Below are 20,990 nucleotides of genomic sequence, written 5' to 3' on the forward strand. Positions count from 1 at the left end.
GGACAGGTTCCTTTTTCATCTGGAAGTTTTTCATTTCTCAATGTTCAGAGTTGCTGTTGTAAGGCTAGCCTTGCTAGCTAGCCAGGGGAGCCGGATGCATGGCAGTGACAAAAAACAAGCAGGGGGGGAGACAAATGGTTCATTTCACTAATAAGTCCCAAAACCCTGTGCAAAACTAGAGGAGAAACAACAATGAAAATGAGAAGGAAAGGTAAACTTGAAAAAAAAAAAAAAAAAAAAGACAAGAGCGGTGAGTCACGTCCTGGATTTAATCAAAAGAAAAACAGCACAACAACCAAACGCTCAACGCATCAATGCATACTCCCGCCATGGGGATTTAAATAGACCAGGTGATTACAGCAGGGACACAGCCAGCACCAATCATCAGGCTCAACCAGGCTGATGACAGCCAGCCAGCCAGGGTACTCAAACAGGTAACTCGGCCCCCCACGCATCATTCTCAGAAGATATAGGAAAAAAGTACATGTAACCAACCATGCAATATAATACACAGACACACTAACTTAACAGAGCCAATGTGCACCTTAACAGTGACACTAAAATAAGTCAAAACTAAAGCAAATAAAGGACACATAATTAAGATAAACATAACGGAAATCAATTAAATAAATGGTGCACCATTGCATCTCTGCAACTCTCGACAGTGAGCAGGCTTTGCTCAGATCTCTAGTGTATCTGTGCAGTGCACCCCCCCGACCCCGAGGCCCAGCCCAGACCCCCCTCCGACCCCTCCGACCCCCTCCCCCCCGACCCCGAGGCCCAGCCCAGCCCAGCCCAGCCCAGAGCAGAGCACTCACCTGCTGCACAGTTGAGACAGCACAAGCCCGCTGCAGGGTACTGTTGGTCCTCCAGACAGTTACTCTGCTTCACCGTCAGGTTCTGGGGCAGCTCAGGGCTGCCACTGGCAATGCCAAGAAGGAGGAGCAGGACAAGAGGAAGGGCCTAAGAGAGAGGGAGAGAGGAGGAAAGAGAGGAGGAGAGGGGAGGAAAGAGAGAAGGAGAGGGGAAGAAAGAGAGAAGGAGAGGAGTAAAGAGAGAAGGAGAGGAGTAAAGAGAGAAGGGGAGAGGGGAGGAAAGAGAGAAGGAGAGAGGGGAGGAGAGAGAGAGGGGAGGAGAGAGAAGGAGAGAAGGAGAGGGGAGTAAAGAGAGAAGGAGAGGGGAGAGGAGGAAAGAGAGAGGAGAGGAGAGGAAAGAGCGAAGGAGAGAGGAGGAAAGAGCGAAGGAGACCTTGTTCAGATTACATACTCATACCATAAATTAAACACTTTCCAGTGGTGCGCAAACTACAAGTAACAGCAAGATCAAGCTCACACACACATACAGTCAACACACCCTTGACACTCACACGAGAGCACACACATGCACCAGTACACACAAAAACACACACACACCAGTACACACAAACACACACATACATACAGTCAACACACCCTTGACACTCACACGAGAGCACACACATGCACCAGTACACACAAAAACACACACACACACACACACACACACACACACACCAGTACACACAAACACACACATACATACAGTCAACACACCCTTGACACTCACACGAGAGCACACACATGCACCAGTACACACAAAAACACACACACACACACACACACACACACACACACACACACACACACACACCAGTACACACAAACACACACATACATACAGTCAACACACCCTTGACACTCACACGAGAGCACACACATGCACCAGTACACATTCACACACACACACACACACCAGTACACACAAACACACACATACATACATACATACATACATACATAGTCAACACACCCTTGACACTCACATGAGAGCACTCACATGAGAGCACACACACACACACACACACACACACACACACACACACACACACACACACACACACACGCACACACGCGCACACCACACACACACACACACACACACACACACACACACACACACACGAGAGCACACACATGCACAAGTACACACATGCACAAGTACACACACAGTGAGGCAGTCACAGTTCTCATGAGCAGCCTTGTGTTAGCAATCTGGGAGTTAATTTGAACCATCTGATGTGAACATCTGTGTAGAAAAGCAGATGAGAGTAGTGTACAGGAGTAATGAATAGAAACATGGGCAGGGTGAGGTAGGGGAGAGGATACAGAACACACAAGAAGAGGAAGTGGACTAGTCTAGGTATGGCAGCAGCAAGGACAGAGGAGCACAGCAGGACAGGGCTTTACAGGAAACAACATTATCTTAAGCTGGGACATTGGAAAATACATTTTGTGACAACCTTTCTTCAACAGTGCTTTTAAAATCATGAATCCCTACACCTCCAACACATCTTAAACATGCCGGCTGTTTGATCTCATTTCTTGATTGTTGGGTTTATGTGATAGAAATAAATGCTTTCATTTGAAGCTCCATGCTCCATGTTTTCCAAACAGCTCAAATAAACATTCATGTAGCATATAAACAACAAACCGAGTCGATTAGACATATAAAAAGTCGTGTAGATAACCTTTATTCACATAAAATATTTCCCAGTAACAGAGTCCAGAGACCGCCATCTTGTTTCGATAATTTTGATTACTCCCGCCCCTATGAGCTACGTTGGCTTCCAAATCACACACAGGATATATAGAAAAGAAGGAATAAAATATAAATTGTTCTGCAAGAAAAACAGAGAAAAAGTGGCTGATATATCAATCGAACCCAATCTGTATTTTCTACCGATGTACATTTCATCATTCGCTATGCTTTTTGGAATGGGCTTTCTCGAGGTGCTGAAGGTTGTCTAGCAAGTTGTCTAACTGTCGCTGAACAAAAAACAAAAGAGCCGGAGTTGCAAACCATTACTTTAAAACTACACAACAAGGAAACAACAACAACAGTAAGTTAACATCACACAACGTTACAAAGGTTCATCTTTAGCCGACTTGTCGCCGTAATCTTTTGGTGATCACAAAACTGTGTTCCGCTAGCCTGTTCACTCCAGTGTTGGCTGGCTTTAGCCCTCTTACATAGTGTATACCTAGCTTTCCATTCAGTGTATAAGGGACAATGGTATAACATTTCAGACTTTGCATGTCGGGTGAAAAAATAATTTCATCCATGACAAAATTATCCTAAAAATAAAGAAAAGGCACCAGGTTACACAATGGTTAATGAGCTTTAGTGTCTAGTAGTTTAGGATCTAACTGTTTAGATTTGTTATGATCTAAATATTAAATGTGTTATCTCAGATATTATCTAAATATAATATAATCTATATTATCTAAATCCAACAATTCTGAATGACACATGCCTGATGCACCCTTGAAGATTTTCAAATCTTTAATCAATTTAAAAAACATGACCACAGACATAACGAGTCATTTTTTAAATCATGACAATGCACACACCCGACGAATCAGTGAAGATGCAGGGTCACACACGCTGTCCTACTGGTCCTGTGACAGATGAGCATACCTGAACAGTTCACCTATTTTAGGTACTTATCAGTGGATCCGAAGGATTAAAAGAAAAAATGTAAAGGTTAAAGCCTTTAAGGTTTATGGCGACGCCATTATCGCATTGCCTGGATAATGTGATGCAAAGATTGGATTTGAGATTCCAGACAAAATGTATTTAATTTCATCTCGAAGCAGTGGACCTCAGGAGGGGAACATCTGAAATAGTTTCAAGGCTAGTGTAGGCAGAAATTGGGTCAAGAAGAAGTTCAACACACCGTATGTTGTCCAATCCTCACCAAAAATGTGGCATATATGATGTTTAGATCAAGCCTCACTCATTACAATGTTGTTTGTCTTTAAATTGGCAGTTAAGCCAAGTCATCATAGTTTCATAGTTTGAAAAATCAAATATCCGAAAGAGTCATCGGTCTGTAGATGAAGTACACCACAGCCCCGTTAGGTAGTCTTTTTTTGCTTAGGAAAGTTCCTGAGCTGAGGGAAATGATCCGGAAGTATCTAAGTGGCAATCATGATAAGAGCTGGTTGAATTCTCTAAATGCCTCAACCCCTCCTTTCGTACCTCCTTTAGCATAGGGTACACTGGAGCATCATTTCTGAAAGGAAAGGAGATAGTAACGCCCCACAATTCCTTGCAGCAGCAACAGCATACCAATCAACAACAGATCAAAGTGACCCATGTCAATAACATCCGCCTGCACATAATTAGTAGCCTAGTGGAAGTGCTGTCAGAAGTGGTTGGGAAGAGACAATACGACGGACTATCCCACTGCAGCCCAAAGAGGAATGGCCTTGGAGGAGTTAATTTGACTTTACATTTTGATTGTTTCGAAAATGATTGGAAAATTTGGCTGGCAGAACTTTGGCGGGAATGGGTGTGTTAAGACTCGGGAGCTTTCAAGGAATGAGAGGAAAAATCCTTTGTTCTAACCCTTGCGGTTCCTGAGATATGAGCAAACATTGAAATATGCTTATTAAAGCGCCTCCTACAGGCGGAAATCAATCGATTCACTTGTGGACAAGATGCAAGATGTACTGATTTGAAATATATGGTCAATATTTGGTGCACATCTTGACCACAACTCTCAGGCAATAATGACTTTATCATAGTCTAAGACTCCGCCTTTCCCGGTCCCAAGCCAACACTGATCTCTGGCAGAAAACCCACTATAGACAGTCTATAATAGACTTGTATAAAAGGCGGTGACGGTGGATTGGGCGGACGCTCCATAACACAGCATTGAGCGTCACCAGACACCCCCCACATAGAATCCCTAAGGTAAACAGAAGAGAGGCCATTCAAGAAACACCTTGAACAGGGACCTACAGCAGACAGGTTACACCTTGAACAGGGACCTACAGGCAGACACCAAGGAGACAGGTTACACCTTGAACAGGGACCTACAGGCAGACACCAAGGAGACAGGTTACACCTTGAACAGGGACCTACAGGCAGACACCAAGGAGACAGGTTACACCTTGAACAGGGACCTACAGGCAGACACCAAGGAGACAGGTTACACCTTGAACAGGGACCTACAGGCAGACACCAAGGAGACAGGTTACACCTTGCACAGGGACCTACAGCAGACACCAAGGAGACAGGTGGAGCAACTAGCACAGGACAGGGAGCAGTGGAGGACCTTTGTCAGGGGCGTCTTTTTCCCATGAGGGACAATAGGCCTCAGTAAGTAAGACTGTCGAGGATACAACTAAATCAGTAAACTCATTAGTCTTGGGTGGTCAGTAGACAACACCAGAAAGAAGGACTTGTTAAGTTAGCTCTTCAAAGCTGGAAAACTATGTATATTTTTTACAACAACAGAAAAAAGCTCCTGTTTTCCTGTTGCATCTGAACTGAGGCCGTTTAGGCCATGGTCCTGTGCAGCCGCAGTGATGGCAACACTAGGCGGCTGTCCATTAACTAAGTAATGGAAACAAAAAAAATTCAAATATTGCAAAGAATGAGGTGTTATTTCTTATAAGTAGACATAGTAATATTTCATAAAACTGAAATGAAAACATGTTTCACATTTAAGTGAGACACATGACACTACATGTTCGAAAACATGCCGTTTTTCGTGTGGTCTGTTGGGGAGAATTCTTCTTACAGTTGGTTGGCGTCCACAGGACCTCTGTGAAATCATTATTATCACATGCCTTCCGTCACATTCCATTAAATCACTACCACGTCTATTGCAGTGGATGCGATCAAAATGAAAGTGTCACGCCGTAGCATAACAGCACTCCATGGAAACATGGACCATTCACAATTGTGCTTTGCCCAACTTGCTCAGAACTACAATGGAAACCAGCCTACTGACAGTAAGACTTTCCTTTCAGCATTTTAACCACCTGGACCATTCCTCTTTATTTGACTTCTGTAGAATGGATGGAGTAGCCTTTCTTGTGGAAGTGGGAGGGGGCAATAACAAATCAGCTCTATAGAACTTGCCACTGAGAAAATAAGAAATCCTAAGACATTTTCCATACAGTGAAACCATTTTGACATGAGAAACTTGGATAGGAACAGGTCCACCATAGCTCATTATTTTCATTTGGTTGCTGATAATGTCAACGCTATTTCTGCATTAGGTCAAAGGCCTTAAGGCATACAACCTTATTTAGAGTGGTGACATCACGGACAATATTTATTGAATGTTGATGTCACAAAGCGTATTACATGAGGAAGCAAACAACTTAGCTGTTGCCAATGAAACAAAATGTACCAGCAGTTAATGTGTGTTCAATCATGTACCTGAAACTTTTCCCACAGGGTTTCATATGCTCAATGATGTCACTGAGAGTCAGCTTTGAGAAGATAAAACTGATCAAATGTGTACATGTTACACAACTAAGTTTATTCTTTGATGTGGTATTGGATGTCCATGTCAGCTCTTTAATGTCTACAAGAAAATAACTGATGCTGGAAAAAGTCTAATTCAAACCCAGAATGTGCATCAAATCAGTGTTACTGGGATAGATTGTCATCTTGGTGGGAAATATCTGTAGCTATGCATGCATGTATGCAAAAGTATGAGAGATCCTTCAATGTTACCCTTCTAAGGCATTCTGGCCAAGAGTTCTGCAGATTATTTCAATGTTCAGCTGTCTCATAAGGAGAGACACTCTGCTGGTCATTACCCCAATCACTGCAGAACACCACTCATGTGCCTTCAATTATCACAGAGAGAGAGAGAGAGAGAGAGAGAGAGAGAGAGAGAGAGAGAGAGAGAGAGAGAGAGCGAGCGCACGAGAGAGAGAGAGAGAGAGAGAAAAGGACAGAATGGTAGAGGTGTGTGGAGAGAGGGAGGGCTGACATTAGCGAGGGAAAAAGCAAACAAGAAACATTCCCAAAGCTCCATCTGATGTTCTTCTATAGCTATACTGCTTGGGGTCAATCTTAAGACAGTTCACTTCCAAGGACTAAGAGGCTCACTGCCACATAGACCAACAGTGCAGTCTGGCCAGAGTTTTGTCATTTCAACCATGTTAAGCTTTAGGAGTCATACCAGTTGCATGCTACTATCTATGCCACTGATTATAAACCTGATTATCAATATAAAATTGACTTCTTCATTGTAGACCTGTGACAGATAGTACTGCAATGCAAATTCTACAAATAAGTGGGTATGTATGTAACCCCACACAGGCACAGACAGATCTACACCAGTTTATGGTGGCTGTAATGGGGCAAGATTTAGGTAGCTTGTGATATTGTGCACAATGATTCTGAATGTGAATACGGCCTGGCCTTCCACCCATAACGGAGTAGAACTGACTTACTACTGACTAAAGTAGTTTAGTGTGTGTAAAGACACAGTGTGTGTGTAAAGACTACAGTGTGTGTGTGTGTGTAAAGACACAGTGTGTGTGTAAAGACACAGTGTGTGTGTAAAGACTACAGTGTGTGTGTGTGTGTAAAGACACAGTGTGTGTGTGTGTGTAAAGACACAGTGTGTGTGTGTGTGTAAAGACACAGTGTGTGTGTAAAGACTACAGTGTGTGTGTGTGTAAAGACACAGTGTGTGTGTGTGTAAAGACACAGTGTGTGTGTGAAAAGACAGTGTGTGTGTAAAGACACAGTGTGTGTGTAAAGACTACAGTGTGTGTGTGTGCAGACACAGTGTGTGTGCAGACACAGTGTGTGTGTGTGGAAAGACTACAGTGTGTGTGTGTAAAGACACAGTGTGTGTGCAGACACAGTGTGTGTGTGTGGAAAGACTACAGTGTGTGTGTGTGGAAAGACTACAGTGTGTGTGTGTAAAGACACAGTGTGTGTGTGTAAAGACACAGTGTGTGTGTGTAAAGACACAGTGTGTGTGTAAGGACAGTGTGTGTGCAAAGACACAGTGTGTGTGTAAAGACACAGTGTGTGTGTGTAAAGACTACAGTGTGTGTGAAAAGACACCTAAAGTGTAGGTCAGAAGATTTCCGTGGGGTTTTATTTCATGACATTGTTGAAATCGTTATTGAAATTCATGACAAATGTTTTCCATCCCAGTCTCTTCCCCTTTGTACCCACGCCAAATGGACATCAGGTCCATTAGCATTTGGAGTGAACGGCTAGGCCTTCCTGTCTGCAACTTCATCCTTTCCACACCTAAAAGTAGTACCCCCCAGATAGAGCACTGGTGGCCCCCCTAGTCATGTGCCACATACATGAAGTGTGATGATCAGCCAACACACTGGCGTAAAATAATAGAGAAATGAAAGGAGGGGAAAGGAGGGGGAAGGCAGAAGGGAAGGGAAGAGAGAAGGAGAAGAGACAATCACAGAGACAATCAGAGAGAGAAATAGAGTTTGGCTACTGTAATGTTAGTGTGAGAGAGTGCCTTCACTACGCTTGAGTATGCACTCTCACTGCCATATCAATCTACGCTTGAGTATGCACTCACTGCCATCTACGCTTGAGTATGCACTCACTGCCATCTATGCTTGAGTATGCACTCACTGCCATCTACGCTTGAGTATGCACTCTCACTGCCATATCAATCTACCCTTGAGTATGCACTCTCACTGCCATATCAATCTACCCTTGAGTATGCACTCTCACTGCCATATCAATCTACCCTTGAGTATGCACTCTCACTGCCATATCAATGAGCCTGGCCCTTTGGAGGTGTGCTCTGGGTTTGGCACCCCGTAGACCTGGGTTCGAGGCCGGGTGGGGTGACTACTCTCTCCCTTGGCTACATATGGTGTCAGAAGTGGGACGGCTTGCCGTGGAACTATCGGAGGTGTGCCCAGTGCATTAGCCGTATGAGGGAGCCCCAGGTCAGGTTGACCCCTGTGTGAGGAATGCCTGTGTGGGAGGAATGCCTGTGTGGGAGCGCTTCCTGAAGGGGAAGACAGTGTGCCCAGTGCCGTCTCTATGGTGGAGTATGCCCTCTGGTCGTCATACCAACCTACCAGCCTGGCATTGCGGTCAGGGTACAGTTTGGTACTCTGTAGACCTGGGTTCAAGGCCGGGTGGAGTGACTGCTCCCTCCCTCCCTCCCTCTCTTACCTACTGCATGTATTTCTGGAATCTTCTGGAATCTTTGAGTGAACTCAGTCAAGCAATGACTGCTACTAAAAGTAACCAACCAGCATCAAAAACATACATCCAAAAACTGAAAGTGAAAATAAAACTCTCTATGCACCTAATACCAAAACTTCTAATACATATTCACCATCACACCATAAAACACAATAAAAGTTCCTGACAAAGGGTAAAGTGTCAAGAGACTTTTAGGGCAGGCACAAAAAGGCAGCAGGGAGACACAATTCCGTGGCTTGTAAATGTTGTACACAATGAGGGATATAGGGGTCGCTGTTGGCGGTAAAAAATACCGCAAAAGTCTGTTGCGTCTGCCATTAAGATGCGGTGAAGACGTGCCTATGAAACACGGTATGTTGACATAGTCCACATTTCTAGTGTCCATCTGGGACATGGAGAGAAAGGCTGCCGAGTTGTGGTTGGCTCTTGAAATATAGTCTGGGAGGGGTCCAATGGGGTACTTGGCTTTGCTTTACAATCTTGTGATGTCACGATTCATGTAGGACTAACAAGTGGCACATGGAAGTGATGGTAAATGCATCAGGTGCACCTGTCAGGGCTCAGGCCGTGACATCACCTGGACATGATCAGTCTTCTCTGTCCCTTCCTGTGCTGATAATGGTCTGCTCAGCCTGTGTGCCTTCACACCCTACAATGGAGAGCCAAAAGAGTTCACATTCCTCTTCCTAATGTGAAGTGGGTCCTGATGGAAATAGCAGCATTGTGTGGAAGTGAAAAGGAAGGAGGAAAAGTGAAGTTTCAGACCTTTATTAGTCTGCAAAGTCATAGTAGTAAGCATAGAACTCCTTAAAGAGGCTGTGGTATATGATATGTGCCTTTTTCCTCTCCGTGAAAGTTGAGGAAAAAAAAAAACATATGATCCCTTAAAGAAAAGCCAGAGGAGCTACAATATCAGACTGGGTCATCGGATAAAGGACAAGCCTAATCACCCTTGTGCTCATACTTTTGTCATTTTCATTTCAATTAATTCCCTATTTATTGGAGGCCAAGCAGTGAAGCTGCACAGGCAACCTGAGTGTTTGGCCCTTTTCTTATTGGGACCAAGTAGCGAAGAGAGTTTCTAACTTTCAATTCAATTCAATTTTATTTATATAGCGCCATAACAATACAATTGTCTCTCAGGCGCTTAACTTTCTAATATTCTTCTTCTTCAAAAATCAGTGGCAAAGCTGCCAAACAGGAAACCAGCTCATATCTCGACCCATCTTTAGTCAATATACATTACTTGCAACAGTAGTGATGTCAGCTGTTCCGCTACCAAACAACAGAAAGTCTGCCGCTTCTGCAGTACTAGCGCTGGTCAGTGTGATCCCTGCCTGATTGTGGACAGACCGCTGGTCAGTGTGATCCCTGCCTGATTGTGGACAGACCGCTGGTCAGTGTGATCCCTGCCTGATTGTGGACAGACCGCTGGTCAGTGTGATCCCTGCCTGATTGTGGACAGACCGCTGGTCAGTGTGATCCCTGCCTGATTGTGGACAGACCGCTGGTCAGTGTGATCCCTGCCTGATTGTGGACAGTCCCCTGGTTCTTTTCATGCCTGCGCCTCAACCACTCTTGCGCCACCAGTCAAATTTGGAGGTGCATTACGCATGTGAGATTTTGAACTATATGTCCGATTTTGAAAACTGAGGTATCGTTGGATTGCCTGGATCAAGCCGAGTTCAGCGCACCATAGGACGTCAATTTCTGGGAATACTGTGGGAAGACCCGAGGCCGAGACAATCAATCTTTGATCTAATTATAAGCATTAGCAAAGCACGCAAAAAATACTTATAATCTTTCACCAGCGTCAAAAATAAACCATGAAACAATGAAATGGTCAGCAATACAATACATTCATGAATATACCAAGTTTGCTACAGATGATCTTCAGACCAAGCCTCACAAAATGTATCCCATGGATTTCTTATTTTTGTCCAGCCTATCGAATTCAAAACCAGGAAAAGAGCTTGTTTCCTGGCTAATTTCCTGGTCAATTAAACTAAAACTCAGTTGAAATGTTGGATACAGGAAGTGGAGAAGATGTATTAAAATATTCCTGATTTTTTCAGATGAGTTTGTTAAATAATTTCTTCAAGAAAATAAACATGCCTGATGTCGATAAGGAAGGTAACAAATGAGAAATGCTTTCTGGGTCTAAAGTATGTAACGTAAGTGGTAGCTACCACAAGATTTACTTATTTTTTTATTTGTGTGATACAATATTTGCGATGTGAGAGAGTTTTTTAACGTTACTCATTCTCAAAGGTCACCTTATATGGGTCTACCACACTGATCATGGTCAGTATTCAGCATTACACCACATCATGCTATTCAATGTTTTTCAATGTAATATTGTATGAACAATGACCAATAATGCCACTTACGTCCCTAAAGATTGATCTATTTTTTCTCTTAAAACAAGTACTGGTTTGGCGTACAAGTAGATCCGTACTTGGATGAAAGTACCATGGCTCAATTGTTAGCACACATAACTGAGGATGTCAGCAGCCTAGCCTTTTTTTAAGGCTAGACAAGTCAGAGAAAAGTCTTAATCATTTGAATGTCACAGACACATTGTTGAAGGAAAAGTCCTTCACACACCCCGTGCTAAAAATAGACTTCCTCGCTTCCTTGAGGTTTCCTGACAGGAATTGCTGGAGACATACCCTGGACTCTATGCAGATATACAATCCTTTTTCAGAGATAACTTCAAACATGATTCCTGTTCAACATGTGTTCACCTCTCAGAGAGCACAGAAGGTAGAAACAACTAATTGGATCATGTGGTTATAATTTGCCATATTCATGAAAGCAGTTTTTCACATATCACTTCACTATGCAATACAAACATTCAGCACGTTGCAAAGCAATTCATAACAGAGATAAGCAATATGATGATCAAACTGAAAAACATAAAACACACCTTAATTGCACAACTCCAATCACATCTTTCTCAGTAGATTACAAGATAAGAAGTCACAAGTAACCCGTGATCTAAAAAGCCCTGTAGCTCTAGTAGTCTGCAGAGAAAGATAGAAGAACAGACAGTCCTCTGTTAGCCTGGCATTACATTACATAACTCTCAGGTAAAGAGTTGTCTATTTCTAGTGGCACTTTGCATCGGCTAGCACAGTGAAAGAGCCCTTAAAGTGCTAAGGCACATTACAAGTAGGCTAAGTCTAACTCTGTTGCTCTCTCCATGAATACAGTAAAGTCTCCAGAGTTGGACGTGCCTCCCCCTGAATTAGGATATGTAGCTTTAAGGGAATTGGACTTTTTTTCCCAGTATGGCAGAGCATGAAGCCGCTCAAAAGTTCCAAACACTGTTTTTTATCGCAATGGTAAGGATCATTTTAGCTTGCTAGCTGTGTCCCGATTATATGCTTGGTAGCTTGTTGCAAGTTCTCCAGAAGAGAGAATACATTTATTTTGTTCATTCATTAGCTTACCAGACTACCCACTCACTGTCGTAGCCTCCATCGATGGGCAGCTTTTCAATCAACTGTTATTAACTGTGGTTGCTATAGTTACCATTCCAGAGTTTCCAGAGCATTGCTATAGAAACAGTGATCAAAACTTTTTTTACTGGGTGTACTTAATGGTGTCCCGTTATGTAGAAAAATCTGGATACGTGCCAGCCAATCAGAAAAGAGTATTGCACCGGGATATAATTATATATATATATATATATATATATATATATATATATATATATTAGGGATGGGCATAATTCATCGACGATCGATTAATTGATCATTAAGAATTTCCTTGATGAAATTATTTTTTCATCGATTAAAACATGTTCTCCTGCGTAGTGTGCGTGTAATTTATTTATTTTAGGGTTGTCAAAGTTAACGCGTTATTCTATGAGATTATTGTGGCGGAGATTAATGCAATCAAATATTTGAACGCAGTTAACGCAACTTTGTTTACTTCCGGTGCGCGTTGACCCATGGCACGAAACCGCCCCTTGTCTGCAGTCAGTTAGATAGAAGAGACCGAGACGGTAGTTGAAGATGGAGAGAGCTGAGGGATTGTTGGGCGGAAAGTTTCTGTTTAAGAGGCAAAATGACAGAACAATCGACAAAACTAAAGTTGTATGTAGCATTTGTCAAGCTGAATGTAGCTATCACAGAAGCAGCTCGTGTTTAAGTTATCACCTTAATGCAAAGCACCCGACAGAAAGCAGTCCCAGGTTAGATGGTCGCCAACCCACACTCCACGACTTCTCTAGGAAATTAACTAGACCAGTCCGTGAAAAGGTTACCAACGCTGTAGCAGTTTAGGTTGCCGGTGACTGTCGGCCCATCAACATAGTTGAAGACGGTGGGCTGACTGAGGTGATTCGAATTGCTTTAGGGGACAATTCTTACGATTTACCGTCGAGGGGCACCATTGTGTCTCGCATACATTCCTTGGCTGATGGCGAGAGAGCACGAAAAAAATACAATTAAACAACAGTGTCTAAAATACACGCTGTCTGAAGTGATTACTCGTTAATTTATAAGATTTAGTCTTTAGAAGAAAACAAACTTTTAATCACGATGAATCTAGATGAATGAATTTCAAAATATGAGATTAATTAGTTAGAGAGAAAAAAAAAACGAAGGTCAGTTGTGTTTATGAGCACCGGCTTCTAGCTGTCGGCTCCGCTGCTTAAGAGTACAGCAGCGCATATTTTCAAGTGTAACCATTGAACGGATCCCGTTCAACTGCCACAAGAGTTGTCCATCTTGTAAGTTTAACTGCCACAAGAGTTGTTCATCTGGTAATAAAGATCTCAATGAGGAAACACGCTGTGTTTTTTCTATTTTCACTGCATTTTAATATAGCCTATAAATAGTGAATTTTAATATAAAAATATTAATGATTAATCGAAAATCGATCGTTAATTCTCCCGACGATCGATTAAGACAATTTAATCGAATGCCCATCCCTAATATATATATATATATATATATATATAGAGCCTTGAAATAGGTCTTGAACAATAACTATCGCTCTTGACTGATACAAAAAAGAAAATTGTTGTGATTGTGTTTATGGCCCAGCCCTACTTAAAAATCTCTCAACATAGCAGTCTCCCCACTCACCGACCGGAATTTAAAACAAAATAAAGTTATATATTTATTTATGCCTTTATTTATTTGTCTGTTTGTTTGAAGTAGGCCTATGGGCTATAACCTTACATGCCTTTAATAATAACCCATTGCCTATAAATGAAGATGTGGATCAAGCGGATCCTTTGACTGAGATGTCTGAGCCCATGCCAACTGCTCTATTAGGGCGCCACAAAAAGAGGTGAAAGGTCTGCTAAAGTTTCTGAAATCTAAATAGAATGACAATTAACTGTGGTATCCATATTTCTTTTTTGAAGTTCCTGACAACAGAACTAGTGGGGTTCAGATGTTTTCATTGACAAGGCTATTTTTTGGCCAGACAGACTGGCTAGTTGCTAACCTTAGCAATGGGCTATTGCCTCAGTTATGCAACTGGGTCTTTTCCAGGCTGTTCTAAGATGTTTGAAAAGTTGACACAGTTGAAGAGTGACAAACAGCGCTTAGGGCAGAGTGTTGTTACCTGGCTGTCACCAATGAAAGCAGGTCAGGGAAACGTGGATGTTGCTTCATAGGGGCAAAGGGGGCTTGTGTAGTCTGGCAGAATTACAACTCTAATGCAGTTATTGGGCATAGTTACAGCACACTTAATTGAAAAGTGTCATGAGCCAAATTAAAATGATTTCAACTAAACCATAACTAAAAAATAAAGGTTTGAGCACCACATGGGATCTAGGTGCGAATGCCAGAGTAGCCCACTTAAAGAACATTCTACAGTGCTCTTTTAAACAGTCATTGTAACTATTGAGATCTATGAGCAAAACTTTTACATGACCATTCAAGGACCTTTAATTCAATTTGTTCAAAGTCCACAATACACAAAATGACGTACTTTACACCACAGGTTGGGCCTAATTATTGAGTGACAATTAAACAACAGCCTTTTCCATGCCTTTTCTAACGGGCTAGTTTGGCATGTCAATTCATGTGGAAAACGTGTCACGCCGCAGACGTTCACACAACTAAATATTAATTGGAAAAGTGCATTAATTAACGTAATTCATTTTTCCAAAACTTTCATTATTCAGCCAAATGTAAAACATCTGTGCTGCAAAGTTGGTATAGAACACGTTGGCTAAATGCTTGTGAAAGTCTACGCGACACAGTGGCTGAAAGTCCTTCGTGCTACAATGGAAGACACCTTTAGAACTGGTGGACAACTCCATTTTTTAGATAAATTATGAAAATTGGTAGCCAAATGTGCGGTTGGGTGTCAAAACTGCAATAGAAACAATGCATGACACCTCATAGTGATACCCCACCTCATAGTCATACCCCATCTCCCATAGACTTGCACACAAAATTTAGGATTTTCTCAACCTTACCATGTTTCTAATCTATACATACGTTTACATAGTTTTTCCCCAAAAGAAAGCTGTCTAAATGCATGGATCAGCCAGCATTCTAGCTGCCTGAGGGAATGAAATTGTCATTCTGGACTATAGACCAAAAACTGCCATGTCCTCACTGGATTGCCATCTCTTGCCACTTTCCGCCCAGAGCTTAGGGTCGATGCCCTGCTCCTTCACAGTGCTCACAACAGCCCATCCACACTTAAGCAATTAAGACGAGAGAGCTTTTTCTCTGAAACTCTGCATTCCAGAGCATTCCAGAGCCTTTTCACTGTTGAAGATAAGACTGCTGTTTTTGGGGCTCTATTTAAGAACCCTGCCTGTGACAACCTGTTTCAGACATTCTGATGCTTTTATCCACCTGCACAGTTGCCTTCAACTTCTCCTTCTACCCTGCTTAAAGCTCATTTGCACTAGGCTGTGCAGAATGTGGTGCACACCTTTGTCAGATATCTTAAGTTTCTTTGCAATTTCTTGAATAGAAATGTCTGAGAATAAAAAAATAGACTGACTTCTTTCCACTCATTTTTAGACCATGATTAAATCCAGAAGCCCCAATTAGCCTATAGAAAGCTGGTTTTATGGTTTCCTTAAACAGCACAACAAGTTCAGCCACAAAGACATTATTGCAAAAGGGTTTTCTAATGATGAATTAACCTTTTAAACATGATAATTTAGCATTCACTAACATAAGGTGCCATTGAAACATACTGATGCAAAAATTGACCTTTAAGGCAGGCATGACATTCAAAATCAGCTGTTTCCAGTCATAATAGTTATTAACATTAACAATGTGTACACCATATTTTTTTTATTATTTTAGGCTCTTTGAATCGAAAACAATGTGATTTTCTTTAAAAAACAAGGAATTTTCTCACTTTTGAAAGGTAGTGTAACTCACAACCTCACACATATCACCTTGAATGCCATGGTCACTGCGTACGTTTTAAGGACATAGGATAGGATGCTAGGATATCTAACTGTAGTCACCAGTAGCCGAGTGTCATGCAAATGTCTACTCCCAAACAGCCTACCCCATGCTCAGATCAACACGGTTTCAGTCACTGTTTTGCTGGGATTTTGTATGCATAGACTACACCAAATACAGCTTGTTCCCAGAAAAATTGTAAGTCAAAAAATTATTTCGATATAATAAGCCTACCGTCTAATAGCTACCATGGTTATTCGAGGCTAAGCAAAAGACAAACAAATATATTAAAAAGTTAACCCGGATATCCACCTCAAACCTGATAATGCAACACCCAGTAAAATAGGTGGTTATGGTTTATTACTAAGAGAAGGGCTATTAGCAAACACCATGCAACATCTGCACCACTGTCGAAATCGTTCTTACATCTCATCTGACACATTTAGATCAAAGTATTCCTGCCAATCGATTCAAAACTAATTGAATTTGCTGTGATTAATCACGCTTAATCACTTTTTTTCCTTAAGACTGGACATTGTTAGAGCTAATGGATATTTAAACGTAAAATCACTGAATTAGTGCAGAACCAACACAAAGGAAATATATTTTAATTCAAATACTATTGTATCTTTTTAACTCTGCACACCTCCTGTGAACTACAGATTTCCATTAAAACACACCAAGGAACTCAAAATCGACTGTCAGCTTGAAAGGCATGGGCTTTTTGTTATAAATAGCACGTAAAATGTGAATGGACTTTTATTTTGAAACAGGCAGTGAGATAAAGACGCAGAGAAGCAAAGAGAGACTTCAGAAGGAGAGGATACTTCAGACAAGAGGCACATCTCATAATGTTATTTGCATGCTTCCTCTGTCCTGGTTCCTCGGTCCTCCAGTTTAAATCTTACAGAGTGTGACAGCACGAAGAATGTCTCATTTCTCTAACTGCTACCAGAGGAGCACACATTTCTTCCTATGCTTTCTTTCTTTCTATGCTTGCTTTCTTTCTTTCTTTCTTTCTTTCTTTCTTTCTATGCTTTCTTTCTTTCTTTCTTTCCTTGCTTTCTGTCAACCTAAAATCGAAAAATAAAATAGCGGTTTATGGACGAAAATAAATCAAACCATAAATGAAACCAAGACATTTTCTTGAATTGTCATCAAATCTACCAACTTTAATTTAAAGCCTACAGGATCGCGTTTAAACAACAATGCATTCATATCATGAAAACAGCAAATGATCACACCTCATTAAGAGGATTTGTTAATGGAGAATTCTAGTGGATTTCACACAGCTGTAGTATGATGGGCCTTCTATCGAGGTCAATATTGTCTGCCATTTCCATACAATTCAACATGAAGCAGGTCTAATTCAATTCAGAATTTGTTTAAATAATTGAAGCTTTTCCTTCTTAACACACTGTTTTTAAAAGGTCAAGAAAAGGTTTAAGGTTAAGAGGGGGGGCTTTACGGATCCTGGGTTTGGCATGTGGCGCGTGTTGTTGTCGCCAGCCAGTTGTGAACGGTTGTTGTATCCTGCTTGTATAACTAGAATCCCCATGCATCAAGGCAGCCAACATAACTAATCAAAACTAAACATAAACTAAATTCCCATACACCATGCCGGGCAGCCTCTCCCTCTCCTTCTATATCACATTATGCTAATACTGATATGATTAAGTGGCAATATTACATACTGTTGGTTGTTCACCGAAATGTATCTCTTCATCAGTTCATCAAATTGATGTTTACTAACCAAATTTTCTCTTTCTTATAGCGTGACCTTTGCTCGCAAATGCCCATGGCTGTGGAAACATTGTTCCTCATCACCATATCCATTAAGTACATATACGCATCTTAGGCAGCCATTGTTGTTTCCTTCACGTTTTATTAGAGGGAGGGGCTAGGATGTAAGAAATGAAGGATGGAATGAAGGAAGGAAGGAAGGGAGGATGGACAAATGAAGGAAATGAGATTCACCCCAAGTCAGCAGGTCGCTAGTTCAAACGTTACCCGCTGGGTAAGTTGGGAGTTGAAGTGCTCAATAAACTTGCAAACTTATGAATTCAACTAAGCTCCGTGTCAGGCATACGTTGGATATTTTAACCATTACATTTGCACTAACAGAATTAACAGCTGGTAGCCTCGTAATTCTTGCATACGTGCATTCTTTCTTTATTTTTGTATGTGTTAAATATTTTAAATGAATCATAAAAATGAATGTGTTCATTTTAATAGCACTAGCTTAAAGAGATTGCTAGGCAAGGTTATTGGTCATTTTCAACCAAACCCATCACTGATTGACTTCTGCCAGTGTGCAGTGTTTCCGGCAGCCGTCTTGCTCTCAAACTATGGGCCCTTATGTTGTCCATGCATTTCGGCATAATATTAGTATGCATGCTGACGGTCTGCACTCTGTCTGAGCTGGAAGATTAAATAAGCAATACAAATATGCGATCACATTGTACAGGTTGCGTTTACACCCACCCTCAATATGTTAGACAAATGTAAGTCAGACAGCTAGGAAAAATTAAGTATCTTGATTCTTTGAATCACAGACCATTTTTAAAAGCAAGTCTCGGACACACAGAGTACCCCACACACTCTTTCAATTGAAAAACTATATTGTTTTGGCATCAAATATAGGCTAAATCAAATGAATATGCTAGATTATGTTGAGACTGTGCACACAGAATTATAGCATTAAATAGAACATGTGCAAACGGGTTTTCCTTCCTCATCATTATAACCTAATTCACAACTAATATAAACTATTACTACTATATAACAAGGCTCAAATTGAGACTTGTGTGGAAAAAAAAAAGCAGATTGAGCAAAGCTACATTACATTTTTTTTGTATCTAAATTTCCCTCTTAGGGTCAGACCACGGCAGTGCACCATGATGAATGGCTTCCAAAAGTAAAAAAAAAAAAAAAAAAAAAGTCTTGATATTTCCGCTCAGAGGACATCAATAGCAGTTGTTGGGCTAAGCGAGGAAACATGGAATACCATACTAAGGCCCCGACCGATGATATCTTCCCAGTAGTATGCAAGAAGCAACCCTAACTTTTGAAATAATGTTCGCGTAGTTAGCCAAATATGCTAACGTTACTTAACTTAGCTGTAGAAGACAACCTGTTGCAATACTTCAGAAAGTGTAGGCAACGAACTTAATTCTAAATAAATCAAAGTTCAAATGAACCTAAAGCGTGTGAGCTAAAGTTAGTCGGCGTATATTCGCCGTTAAGAGTTGTCTAAATGTCCGTATTAGCTAGCCTTATGTCAGTGCCGATTCAACATTGAAGCATTTTTCTCTTACCGTGTGCCCTAAGCAAAACAATTTGCTGTTCATCATTCGGTTGCGAACGAATCCAGACTTTATATCTGAAGGTCGTTGAAGCTCTTCCTTAAAATAAATTCGGGGGATTATTCCAAAATCACCGAAATCCTGTGTACAGTTTCACATAATCTACGCCATCCCGTGATTATTTTCTTGAGGATTTCTTGGACGAAGTATGTCCATGGAGAAGGACTAACTAGCCTAGTCTCTTGGACAATTTTACGAGTTTGACGTCAGCGAGTGGAAACCAATTACAGGCGAGCAGAAGCACAGACTGAGGGGGTCGCATTGTCTCGGTGAAGACAGCCCAACCCAGCCTCTGATTTGAGCCCACAGATGACCTAATGTAGACCCAACCGAAGTAGCCTGTAGCCCGTGACCTGAGTCAACATATCTATTACTTTCCATGTCCAGCGTCTGCGTTAACTTATAATGGCCTAAAGTTAAATCAGTCTATTTGAGTGAGTTTGTATGCCATTCCAGGATGACAGAGTTTGAATTTAGAATTTCCATTGATTTAAAATTATTGTTTGAGTTCATTATTGCCTCTTCAAACCATAGCCTTTTCAGTTAGCAACATTTTAATCACATATTTGCACAGTCAGATTTAGTGATTTGGGGGCCTACCTTAACATCTATAAATACAGTTCTGTTTGTATTAGTCTTACTCATTTTTCACCAACTCAACAGTACATTTAAAGACTGTAAAATTAGAATATGAAATCCCAATTTAAGACATTTTGACAATGCAGCATTAAAAAAAGATAGTAGCTACAACTTGCTTGGTTACGAGATAAAACAGTTTATCATGTTCCAATTATGTAACTAAAGAAACTTACCTCAAAAACCTTTAGCTTGGCAACGTTATCTGGTCAATTGGTTTGGACATTTTGACGGGTTGCATGATACCTACTCTAACTGACAGCACCTCTGTGACTCCAAAACTAGCAAATCATTTAGACTATAATAAATGGACTGCATGATCTGCTCTAATAGTGAAAGGGAATGTTGATTTGAATGATTGGAAACCGTTTTAAAAACACTGTTTTGACTATGTATGCCTACCTTGCAAATCTACAACCTTCAATAGCCTATTTTGGGAAGAAATGTTCAAATCCTTTCTACTGCTAAGCAGCTCTGTTTGAATTTTCTTTTTAGAAAACTGAGCCATAGTCTCTGAGGTCAACTGTATTTTGAGGGTTGTAATTGT

General features: G+C 41.2%; 1 protein-coding gene across 1 annotated transcript in view; it reads right to left on the reverse strand.

The window, feature by feature from the left end:
* Positions 1–20,078, reverse strand: part of tnfrsfa (tumor necrosis factor receptor superfamily, member a) — a 32,588-nt gene extending 12,510 nt beyond the window's left edge. The window contains exons 1-2 of the mRNA XM_012823364.3: positions 19,760–20,078; positions 819–963 (exon numbers count right to left, since the gene is read on the reverse strand). Coding sequence (XP_012678818.2) covers positions 819–963; positions 19,760–19,795 — 181 coding nt within the window. The 5' untranslated portion in view covers positions 19,796–20,078. The remainder of the gene's footprint in view (positions 1–818; positions 964–19,759) is intronic.
* Between the last annotated feature and the right edge of the window lie 912 nt (positions 20,079–20,990).

This window comes from Clupea harengus, chromosome 2 (genome assembly GCF_900700415.2).
Source record: "Clupea harengus chromosome 2, Ch_v2.0.2, whole genome shotgun sequence".
Classification (NCBI taxonomy): domain Eukaryota; kingdom Metazoa; phylum Chordata; class Actinopteri; order Clupeiformes; family Clupeidae; genus Clupea; species Clupea harengus.